Source organism: Lepidochelys kempii, chromosome 1 (assembly GCF_965140265.1).
Source record: "Lepidochelys kempii isolate rLepKem1 chromosome 1, rLepKem1.hap2, whole genome shotgun sequence".
Taxonomy (NCBI): Eukaryota; Metazoa; Chordata; order Testudines; family Cheloniidae; genus Lepidochelys; species Lepidochelys kempii.
Window position 1 is genome coordinate 111,497,910 of NC_133256.1, and position 12,316 is coordinate 111,510,225.

The 12,316-nt window shown below is 39.8% G+C and overlaps 1 protein-coding gene across 6 annotated transcripts in view; it reads left to right on the forward strand.

The window, feature by feature from the left end:
• The window catches only part of SEPTIN10 (septin 10), a 69,141-nt gene that overhangs the window by 16,091 nt on the left and 40,734 nt on the right, over positions 1-12,316 (forward strand). For all 6 annotated transcript variants that reach the window (XR_012159731.1, XM_073350858.1, XM_073350838.1 and 3 more), the window contains exons 5-7: positions 8,830-8,991; positions 10,102-10,198; positions 10,795-10,963. Coding sequence is in view for 5 of the 6 variants with exons in the window: in XM_073350858.1 (XP_073206959.1) it covers positions 8,830-8,991; positions 10,102-10,198; positions 10,795-10,963 (428 nt within the window). In the remaining variant the exon portion in view is untranslated. The remainder of the gene's footprint in view (positions 1-8,829; positions 8,992-10,101; positions 10,199-10,794; positions 10,964-12,316) is intronic.

Consider the following 12,316-nt stretch of genomic DNA (forward strand, 5'->3'; position numbering starts at 1 on the left):
TCCTATCAAAGGTGGTTTCTGATTTTAATTTAAACCAAACATTCTGTCTACTGGTATTTTTCCAAATGCTCCATTCACTGTAAAAAGATGCCAGGCCACATTGTTTGGGCGTGAAGAGGATATTTACTATCTGAACAGGACTAAACTGTACAGTAAACCACTGGGGTTCCTAGTAGCACACAGGGATATTTTTGGGGATTAGCTAATTTCCACTCAGATTATCTAAGTGAATTAGATTCTATATACTTTCTTCCTATGAATTAGTGAGGATTAAAATTATAGGTATTGGAGCACATTCATTCAGGTGTAAGGTGACCTCTTCTGCTTGTGTCAGATGTTTTTGTCACTGAAATACGAAATACTGTTACCTGGAATTCAGTCTGTACTTTTGTACAGATTACTTCCTGGATTTAGCTTCTAGATTAGATTTTAAATTTGGTAGAAGAATCCTACGGTCATTGTTCAAATGAGACCTCTCAATCTCCACTTGAGTTTAAGGATGAATTATTGCTCATCACAGAGTGAATATCAGTACAAGCAATAATCTTGGAGAACTGCAGTTACTGTAGTAAGGAAAACTAAAAGTTTTTAAAACATTAAATGCTTTCAACTAGTTGGGTTGACTTTTTTTTTAAATTTGTATAGTAGAACAAGTTTTGATTGCAAATTTTTTTTGGAATGTGGGAATATGTAAACAAAGTCAATGCTAACACACCTTTCCTAGTAGTAGTGTTTCATTATATCTGAAAAGCATTTTGAGATAGCTTTTATGAAAGATTATGTACATTTTCAAGATCTGTTATATGATGGATGGTTCACTTCAAGGATTAAATTGGTGATTGAAAGTATTGCCTGATGCCTTTGGAACTCTCTGCCAGCACACCTAAAAATGCTCTAAAGTGAATCATCCTGTTGCGTGTTGCTGTAGCTGTGATTTCTTTGCATGTACTGTGTATGATGTAGTAGTCTGTCTTGTGAGCTATGAAAAGAGATTTGTGTGTTTCTGTCATTAAGCAAGTAATCAATAAAGACAATTGTAAAGTACTCCTCTTAGGAAGGAGCAGTCGGTTGCACAAAATGGGAAATGACTGCCTAGGAAGGAGTAGTATAGAAAGAGATCTGGGGGTCATAGTGCATCACAAGCTAAATATGAGTCAACAGTGTAACACTGTTGAGAAAAAAAACCAAACATCATTCTGGCATGTATTAGCAGGAGTGTTGTAATCAGGAAGTAATTCTTCCGCTCTACTCGGCCCTGATTAGGCCTCAGGTGGAGTATTGTGTCCAGTTCTTAGTGCCACATTTCAGAAAAGATGTGGACAAATTGGAGAAAGTCCAGAGAAGAACACCAAAAATGATTAAAGATCTAGAAAACATGACCTGTGAAGGAAGATAGAAAAAATTGGATTTGTTTAGTCGGGAGAAGAGAAGAGTGAAGGGGGACATAACAGTTTTCAAGCACATAAAAGGTTGTTACAAGGAGGAGGGAGCAAAATTGTTCTCCTTAACCTCTGAGGATAGGACAAGAAGCAATGGGCTTAAATTGCAGCAAGGATGGTCTAGGTTGGACATTAGGAAAAGCTTCATAACTGTCTTGGTGGGGTTAAGCACTGAAATAAATTGCCTAGGGAGGTTGTGGAATCTGCATCATTGGAGATTTTTAAGAGCAGATTAGACAAACACCTGTCAGGGATGTTCTAGATAATACTTAGTCCTGCCATGCATGCAGGGGTGTGGACTAGTTGACCTCTCGAGGGCCCTTCCTATGATTCTATGATTATATTTGCAGTTGGTAAGTGGCTTTGAACTTTATATCAACAACATATTTTAATGAGTTCTTATTTCATTTAGAAATAAGTACCATTACAAAAATATGAATATAAAGTGGATGGAAACTTTTTTTATTTATATACTCTTTTTGGCACAGAACCTCTAGAATTTAAGGGTACATGAATTTTCTAGCTGTTTGTACTGATCATAGCATGCAAATTCACTCATTTGTAATTTGAAGTAAGAAGTACTAATGTGATATGTTACAAACCAGGTTTTCACTTGTCTTCGTATTCAGGTAGTTTATCTAATGTTTTGAAGAATCAGATATTTTCTTTTTCATGTCAGCAGAGCATTTCTGACAAAACGCTTATATGAATTTCGCTTCTGATTGATTGGGGTTACTTTTTAAAATGATCGAAAAATTAGGTCAGGATTTTGGTGATACTTTTTAATGGCAATTTTATAGACTTAAAAAAAAATTCAAAATGTTTGTAAAATATGTGTAACCTTCTGTGAGTTGGTGCATATTTCTACCAGTGGTAGCTACAGTGTGAGGGGAATCACAAGAGTTGAGCAGCCCAACTCAAATTCAGGAAACCTGAACTGAATTGAGAGGAAAAAAAATTGGTTTAAAATTAGTTACACCCAGAATGATTCCCCATCATGATCACCATGCCCTTTGAAACAATTCAGCACACAAATGTATTTTTGCTTCATTTATGCTGAAATATTTACAGGTCACTGTTAAGTGAGAGAAATGACCCGTGGCTTGTTCTCACTTAACGAATTTGAAAGTTTGGCTTCAGGATGTTCAGAACAGATTTACTGTGGGAATAAAGGGCTCATGGAGTTCAGTGTAGCAGAACATTTTGCTCATTAAAATTAAACAAAGATTATATATTTGAGGTTCAGCACAAACGCTGCATATAGTACACTTAAAATCACTTGCAAAATATGTGGCAGAAGTAAAAAGGGAAAGAAAGTCTTTGGAATTACGCATGGAGGTAAGGAATGTAATTCATCAAAAATACTTTGGCATTAGTGTAAGACATTACTGTGACTTACCTGGATACAATTTAAACCAGTGGTGGGCAACCTGCGGGCAGCATGCGGCCCATCAGGGTAAGATGATTGCGAGCCGCGAGACATTTTGCGGACGTTGACTGTCTGCAGGCACAGTCCCCCGCAGCTCCCAGTGACTACAGTTCGCCGTTCCCGGCCAGTCGGAGCTGTGGGAAGCGGTGGCCCGGCCCGCCAAAGTCTGGGGAAGAATGTTTCTTCGCTGTTTGAGCTTCCTTTGTTTCCCCTCCTGCTTGATGACTCTGTTTACTGCTTAAATACAAATTAAGCAGAGCACACATTCCTTTGTTTAGGACAGACCTAGTTGCCAATATCTGGCTGGAACATGTGTTGTTAACACCGTACAGTGGAATCTTAAATGTCACATGCAGTGTTGTCTCACATATTTTACCAGGGGACAATAATGACCAGCAAATTGAGTTTTCAAATGATACCTTACAAGGCATATTTTGTACAAAGATTATTACAATAGTGTGTATATACAGGGGTACATTCTGTCACAATTACTAAAAAAGGTTTCATTTTCAACAGCACACTCACCACACAAAAATGGATATTGCAGAGAGAAAACTAGTAGAAAACAATGAAAATTATTTTCATTTGATTTTTTAGAAGTTTTGATTTGATTATCTGGGCACATATTTGGTAGTATAAAACCATTGCATCTCATACGTGAGATGTAAGACATTAAGTGGGAAAGGAACCAGTTGGTACCAACAAGCCTACAGTAGAACCTCAAGCTTTCGAGCTCCACAGAGCTCTTCCAGTCACAGAGCTTGAAAGCTTGTCTCTTTCATCAACAAAAGTTAGTTCAATAAAAAATATTACCTCACCCACCTTGTCTCTCTCATTATGAATTAATGGCCTTCAGAAGCCATATTTGCTGAGTTTTTTTAAAAGTGTGTGTAAGTACATAATATGGAGCTGTTAGCCACACCTATTCGGTTGCCCTAAACTTCCAATTATAAAACTGTTTTTAGATGCTTTTACCTTTGCCAGACTTTAACCATGTGGGCTGAAATTTTGCACGCTGGGCATCTGATTCAGGATTGCTGGGCATGTGTGTGTGTGTGTGTGTGTGTGTGTGTGTGTGTGTGTGTGTGTGAGAGAGAGAGAGAGAAAAAAAAACATCAGCCACAATGGGTCAGCTAGTTCTGAGAATGAGGCCAAGGAAAATTACATTTAGCGCATGTTAAAAATACTGATAACCTTTTCTTTGAGACTCTCTAGCATCCCTATGCTTTGCAGCAGAGACTTCAAATTCAGTATGAGGTTGGTTTTTGTATCAAGGATTTGCTTTTTGTTTTTCCTGTGAAAATCTGCCCACATTTAGCCAAGTGATAAAGTTTTGAAAAATTAGAGTTTGCACATGCTCAGTAGAGACTTGCTTGAACTTGGTAGCTAAATTCTCCAAAGATTCCATCCATGCTGGTCATGCTGCAGCCTGTGGCTAAGCGGTACTTTCTTTGCAATTGCAGCTCTGGACTGCAGTAGGCTGGGCTGAATCCAGGATCAGAAACAGAGAGCAGGGAGCCTGTCTCTCCTGTGCTCTCCATGACCCCCTTGCTGGCTCCCATGCAACATGGAGGAGAAAATTACTTGGTGTGAATGCAGAGAAGGAAGAGGTGATACGTGAGAGGGAGTATGGGGTATTGTCTGGAAAGGAAATGGAAGGTGCGTGGGGACTAGGGACCAGTGGGAAGACAGAGATCAGATGAGGAGTTGGGTGGCAGACTGGTACTATCTGGACAAGAAGAATGAGATTGGAAACCAGTGTGGGGGAGAGAGGCAGATATGATCAAGCCAGGGTGCTGTAGGAGAACTGGGACTGGTTGGCCAAAGAAACTGGGACAAGAAAGTGAGGTGGCCACTGAGATTAGAGGAGGAGATAAGGGAGAGAGACTGGGACTATAATCCGGGTGGGGGTGACTCCATACTGGTGGGATGAGATGAGGAGCTCAGAGAAGGAGAACTGGGACTTTCTGTGCAAGGAGACTGGGAGTGGGGGGAGAGTGGAACTGGAATGGAGAGTCCAGAGTCAAGGGCTTGTTGGGCAAGGAGCCTGGGAATGGAATCAGAAGCCTGAGGCATGGAGATTGGGACTAGCTAGATGAGAAGAATGGGACTGGGATGAGGAGCCAGAGGTGGGAAAGGGACAAATTGGATGGTACATGGCAGAAGGGCCAAATTTGGGGTGAATGGGCAGAAGAGCCTGTGCCAAATAGAGTGCACTCTTCTCCTGAGCCTGGAATGGAAGATTCTTGAGTCTCACCATTCCTATGCTGTTAGCAAACATCTTTGAAATGGACTGGCAAAATGTCCCATCTCTATTTAGTGCTGGTCCACTTAGAAGATGACAACCTACTATTGCTATCAGTTACTCCATTAGCTCAAGTGGCTGAGGTCTGTGTGGTGGATCTAAAGATTCCAAACTTGCTGACGTGGGTTTCAATATGATGTCACATAATGGAGTTTGTTTATCCAGTTTTTTTTAATAAGGAAAAAAACCTAAGATATTATGTACAAAAATACCTAAGTTACAAGCACATTGTTTGCAGAGTCAAGGAAAATGCCAGAGTTAAGGTTGACTGTGCAGTCTTAATTTGTTCCCCCTTGTGCATATGCGTTATGATTCAGACTATGATTTTGGCAGGGATGTTTTTAGAAAGTTTCACAGCAGAGGTGTGTGGGGGAAAAAACAGTAAATCATGGGAAAAATCGCCAAATATAGTATTCACTTTGTCAGCATATTCAAGAGTATAATGGGGCTGCTAAAAAGTATGACCCAGTAGGGCTGTTGGAGAGCAAGCTAACCCCACAGTGGCAGCTCCTGTCCCATACGGGTGGGCCCAGCTCTGGGGCTTGTGACCTGGCACATGGGGTCATAGTGTCACTTAAGTTTGGCTCGCCTGATCCTCTGTCTTCATCTGTAGAAGGGCACATGAGCCAGACACGAATTGCGCCGTGACCCTGTGCATCAGGTTGTTAACATCACTCAGGTTGGGGGCCTAATCAGATGTGTGTTTTACAGCCATTTCCAGGATTTCACAATCTCTGTGACAAAATCATGACAATATCATATGCTAATTAGGGTAGTCTCATTCAGTGCACAGAATAGAGAATGGTCATTTAATGAGTCGTATTCAATACAGTAACTCTTCACTTAAAGTCATCCTGGTTAACGTTGTTTCGTTACTGATCAATTAGGGAACATTCTCGTTTAAAGTTGCGCAGTGCTCCCTTATAACATTGTTTGGCAGCTGCCTGCTTTGTCCACTGCTTGCAGAAGGAGCAGCCCTTTGCAGCTAGCTGGTGGGGGCTTGGAACCAGAGTGGACTGGCAGCCCTCCATTAGCTCCCCACTCTCCTCTAAGTTCCCTGTTTGGCAGCCGCCCAGCAGGCTATCAATTGCTGGCAGTTCAGCTGTCCCTCCCCCTGCTGCCATGTGCTGCTCCTGCCCTTTGCCTTGGAGCTGCTCCCCGAGCCTCCTGCTTGCTGTGTGTGTGTGGGGGGGAGGCTAATGTCAGGATGTCTCTCTCCCCCTGCTCCTGCCCCCTACTTACCCTGTCTCTACAGAGCAGGGGGACACACAAGGGGGCTCAGGACGGAGGGAGCTTGGTGGCAGCAGCTGCTATCTCAACTTGCTGATCTACTTTAAAAGGCAGTGTACTTAGTGTGGGGTCAGCGTACTTAAAGGGGCAATGCGTACTTAAAGGGGCAATGCGTGTCTCTCTCTCTCTCTCTGTGTCTCTGCCTCTGTCTGCCATGTTGTCTCCCCTCCCTTCATTTGTGCTGCCTTGTAGGGTGTGAGGCTACATTAACAACAATTTGTTAACCCTTCAGGGCTCAATCGAGTGCTGGTTCATCATTTAGTAGTAAGGCATTCCCTGGGAAATATCCCACCCTCTTCCACCCTCTGACTTCACCACCTCAACCAAGTTTCACAATCATCATTGCTGTGTTTAGTATCAAATTTTTTGTTTAAAACTTATTGTGTGTGTATTATATATATAGTCTTTTGACTGGTGAAAAAAATTTCCCTGGAACCTAGCCCCCGTATTTATATTAATTCTTATGGGGAAATTGGATTCGCTTAACATCGTTTCACTTAAAGTCGCATTTTTCAGGAACATAACTACAACATTAAGCGAGGAGTTACTGTATTTTGTTTTCTCCTCATTGTTCAATGTATGGCCCCAGGCCTCCTTACTTACTGCAAACTTTTCAGACCTTGCTCTCAATCCAGCATTATTAATTTCCTCATGGACTTGTCTATGGTGCTCGTCACTATAATATCTGAGTGCTTCACAGACAATTTATCTTCATAACACCCAGGTAAGATGAGGGGCTATTTCCCCCATTTGGAGATGGGGAATTGAAGTGTAGAGAAATTAAGATTAAAAAGTATCAACTAATTTTGGGTGTCCAGGCTGACACTTGGGATCTGATTATTCAGAGTACATAGCATTATATATCACTTTAAATGTTCAAAGCACTGTTCCCATTGACTTCAGTCGTACTTGTGATTACTCAGCACTTCTACAAATCAGGCCACAGGGTCTCAAGTTGGGCCCCAGAAAATGAGGGAAACATTTAGTGACCTCTTGTGAAAAATTTGGTTTAAGTGATTCAACTAGCCTTACATAGGAACTGTGTGGCAAAGGCAGCAATAGAATCCAATTCACCAGGGCAGCAGTCAAGTGCCTTAACTATGAGATCATCCTTTATCTTCCCTCAGTCGCTTGCCTCGTTGTCTACACACCTCCCAGCTTCTGCAGAAAATGAGGCAGTACCTTCCTTTACTACACAACCCTGATTCATCCCTAGAGCAGGTCCATCCTATGTACTGAATGAGGCAGGGGTCCTGTGGAAGAAATGATATGTGATCATGTAATTAAAGACTGCATCATAATGTATATGCATGGGGGGACAAATTAAGGATGCACAGGTAACCTTATTTCTGGCATTTCCTAACTTTTTAGTTCTCAGTTTTGCCACCTCAATGTTTTTAATTTTTTCTGCCATATAAAATATGTTCCACAACCATCAGTATAAATCTCATGCTTTTCCTATAAATTAAATATTAAATTGACAAGAAGGTTTTATGTAGTGGTGTAGCTGTGTTGGTCCTAGGAAATTGGAGAGAAAACATGGGCGAGGTAATATCTCTTACTGAACCAACTTTAGTTGGTGAGAGACAAGCTTTCGAGCTACACAGAGTGCTGCTTCTTGCCTCTCTAAAAAGGTTTTATGATTGGCAGTGCAACATGCTATATTGAGAAATCTGATTTGGCAATGACTGGAAATCTCCTCTGATGTATGATGGCTGGCAGCTTTGTGGTACTGTCAAACTCCTGGAGCTGGTGTGTTCAGATTGTTTTTATGCTTGACCTCTGAACCATAAAACTGTAAGAACATTCCCCAGCAGAGCAAAGTTAAATACTTGTATCTAACAGCACAGCAGACTTTTAGGGTACCAACAAGGAGAAAACAACAAATTTGCTATTTTATAGGCATAGAGAAATAGCTAGAGTATACAGTGTTAATATAATTTTTTCTTAACTTTGGATTTAGTATCTTAGTAAAATTATATATATTGTAGCTGGTAGCTTTGTGTATATTGCTGTTCTTTTCCTTATGGTTGTCTTTGAATGGTGATGGAGGTTTGCTTTCTTTCTAGTAGGATTATAATACCTTTCTTCTACTCACTTTTGTTCTCTGATCAGCTCTGTTTTGGTGGGATTATTAGGTAATACATTACTGCTTTATTATGATGTTCAAAGTATTCACTTTGGAAATGTACACAGTGTTTATTATTAGTTTGTTGGCTTTTGAATGAAACCATTCTCATAAGAGTCACTGGAAAGCTTGTTAGAAATTAATTCAGATGTTATGGGAAACTGAATATTTCAACGTATAAAACTTACAGGCTTGAAAACAAAGCCTTTACACATCTCATGTTTATATCATTTAATAGGTGAACATTATACCAGTCATAGCCAAAGCAGACACCATTTCTAAAACTGAACTACAGAAGTTTAAAATCAAACTCATGAGTGAATTGGTTAGTAATGGGGTCCAGATATACCAGTTTCCAACAGATGATGAAACCATTTCTAAAATTAATGCCACCATGAATGTAAGTATGTTGCATACATTTGAAAGAATGTCTGATATTCCAGTATTAAAGTATCTTCTTTACCAGTGTTCTTGCTTTTTCTTGCATTTTCTTCTTGAGGCCAATAGGGTTTTGTATTGTAGCAAGTTGGATATTTACATTTGTCTTTTTATGAGCTACTTAAGGAAAAATTTAGAGACACTTATCTTGTCTGGGTCCCCTCCCTGCCAAAATCCCCCTGTTCTTCTATCAGTTGGTGGTATTCATCACCTTAAACTAAATTTGAGCGAAAACTAGGTTTTTCTTCTTGCAGTACTGTCCATGGGGGATCCTGCTGTTGGTGTATATGGATCTTGTATCTGCTGGTCAGAACATTTGACAAGCAGTGCTGTTGGGGGTTTCATGTGTCCAAGGACGTAAATGGGTGTGCAGCCCAAGCCACCAGTTGGTTCCCCGTTATCACTTGTGCCAGGGAGTCGGAATGCTGTAATGTCTGGTACCCTGGCTTGGATTATTCTGACAGAAAGAAAAGAATTCCTAGTTTTGAGGAAAGCTTTGTGTTACTCTAATAACTTTCTTCCCAGTTAGCAGTACTTTTTCTTCAGGTTTAGTTGTGGAGCAGTCATTCAGTGTTGAGGCAGCATTTCCCATCTCATGGCTGTCTGAGCATGTGGCATGAGCAAGATCTCAGGCCTCAAGCACTGCACTTCCTGTAGTGGCCTCATGTCTGTCACTGGTGGATGCTGAAGATGCCTGTTTTGCTTTGAGGAAGGCTGTATCCCAGATAGAGCAACTGTCTGCTGGCCTTTTCCAATAGAAATTGATGCATGAGGGGCAACTACCTCAAACTCCTTTTATTGTAGCAGTCTATGAGGACTGTATTGGATTTGAGAACCCTAGGAGTCCTTGTGACATGTGCAGCCCTCCGTTGAAGCTCCAGAGCAGGCCAGGATTTGACTAGCTATTGCTCTTTTTAAATGGATTCTCTATGTGAAACTGACCTGTAGTTATAATGTGTTTATTTGTCTCCAAATGCTTGTTGTTTCTCTGATTTAATTTTCAAGTATTGTTTTCCAGTTCTTATGTAAGAATACTGGGAGATAAGACTGAATTGCTTTGACTGTTTTACAGGGACATTTACCATTTGCTGTAGTGGGGAGTATGGAGGAAATGAAGGTTGGAAACAAAATGGTGAAAGCTCGACAGTACCCTTGGGGCATTGTTCAAGGTAAAATCTGAATTTTTAATAGTATTTTTCACAAGTATATGAATGTTGTTTTCATTATAAAACCCACTCAAGTTGCAGAAGTATTTGTTTTAATATTAAGTGGGCTGATGCTGGCTACTGATGCCAGATTGGTAGACTAACTGATCCAAAAAATTCATGGCTTGATCCTCCAGGTCCCATCAACACAAATGAGATTTATGAGTGCTGAGCGTCACAGAAAATCAGGCCATCAGATCCTGGATGTGGTGATTAGTTATGTTGTTGCATTGTAAAGGTGCAGCTGGCATTACCAAATGTTACAAGGTTTTTATATCAGAACAGAGGAGAGAGAAAGTAATTTCTTTTGTAGATTCAAATAGGGAGTCATGAAAAGAAAAATAATGGAATCTGCTAAACCATGTTTCTACTTAATGCTTGGATTATGTATCACAAATCACAAGGCAGCAACTGGGTAAAAGAAACTAGGGATGTTTTACCCCCAAAAAACTTAATCAGCCAATTGAATAGAAAATACCAAGGCTGTTCAAAATACTGTTCTACGGTATAGTTGTTTGTATATCATGGATCAATATCACTATTATTATTTACTTGAATAGTGGAAAATGAGAACCACTGTGACTTTGTAAAGCTTCGTGAGATGCTTATTTGCACAAATATGGAAGACCTGAGAGAACAGACTCATGCACGGCATTATGAGCTGTATAGACGCTGCAAACTGGAAGAGATGGGCTTCAGAGACACAGGCCCTGAAAACAAACCAGTCAGGTAAGGGGGTGAATCCTTTAGCTTGAATGTTGAGTTCCTTCCTTCCTTCCATTATCATCCCTAATCCTTTATAGTCTGAGGGAAAGGACGAAAAATTATATTATTTAACCCACCACTAGAAACAAATAGTGCTGTCTGAAGGAAATATCAGTAATACAAGGAAATTGTAATATTTTTATCTAGTCATCATCACCGTATACTACATGTGTGATGTGACTATTTTAGAGGAGCTCAGACTATTTCTGTATTTTTCACAGATCACTGATGCTTTGTTCCAAAACTGAGGATTTTGACTTATTTCTTCCAAAAACACATTTGGCAGCCCATGTTCTTCTACATATATGTACACTATTCTCTATTCTTTTTTCTTGCATTTGAAACTAATTCCAGCGTAACCTTGCTTTTTCTTATACTTACAACTTTGCTGTTTTGTCTCATCTGTTATTCATATCTGATGCAGAAGTGGCAGGATGGCTGGACTGCATGGTCAGAAATAATTGAAGAAATAATTTCAATCCTATAAAATCACTGGTACTACTTTTAACTTTTTACATTTCTTAACCCAAAAAGATTAGAAATTTGTCTCCAAATAGCCTACCATAGAATTAATGGACGATTCCAAAAGTAATTATGAAGAGCAAAAAGAAAAAGCTTACTTATAAACAGGCTTTTTTTTGTATAATCCCACTTTGCACAGCAAGTCCTGATAATTTTTATTGCCCAATTTTTCTATCTTTTCTAACTTTCTGATCTTTTTTTCTTTATGTAGCCTCTTCTTTCTACGTGTATGACTGCTTCATTTGTACGTGCACATTATGTGTTAGAATTCTTCCAGAAGTAGACTCCTGAACTGCCAATTTTTCTCTCCTCCCAGTCTATAATTAGTAGTCAAATTCTATTGAGAGAGGAAATCTGTGAAGTGCCAATTTACTGCTGTGCAGTAGTGGTGGCCAACTCTGGAATGGAAAATAGATGATAAATCAGCAAAATATCCTGGAACTTAAGTGTTTTTTAATGCTCTGACTCATCATTTAATATTTTTATATCTGGCCATCTTTACGCAGTTATTACTAATACTAAAAAGTAACGCATTTTCCGACTAGTTTTAGAATAGTTTTTCTAGTTGCATAAATTCTCAGCTTTCATCTTCACCTCCAAGAAGAAGCTACAAAGCTGCAGCAACAGATATGAACTGCAAAATGTTAATGTTTAGGGCGACACAGTTTTTGGCATTGACTAAACAAATACCTGTTTTTAGCATTATACTGGCAAGTGAACTCATTTGACACATGATCGTGCTGGATATGAGAGCACTTTCCAAAAGGTCTAAAGACCTTCAAAAAACCTCTAGCA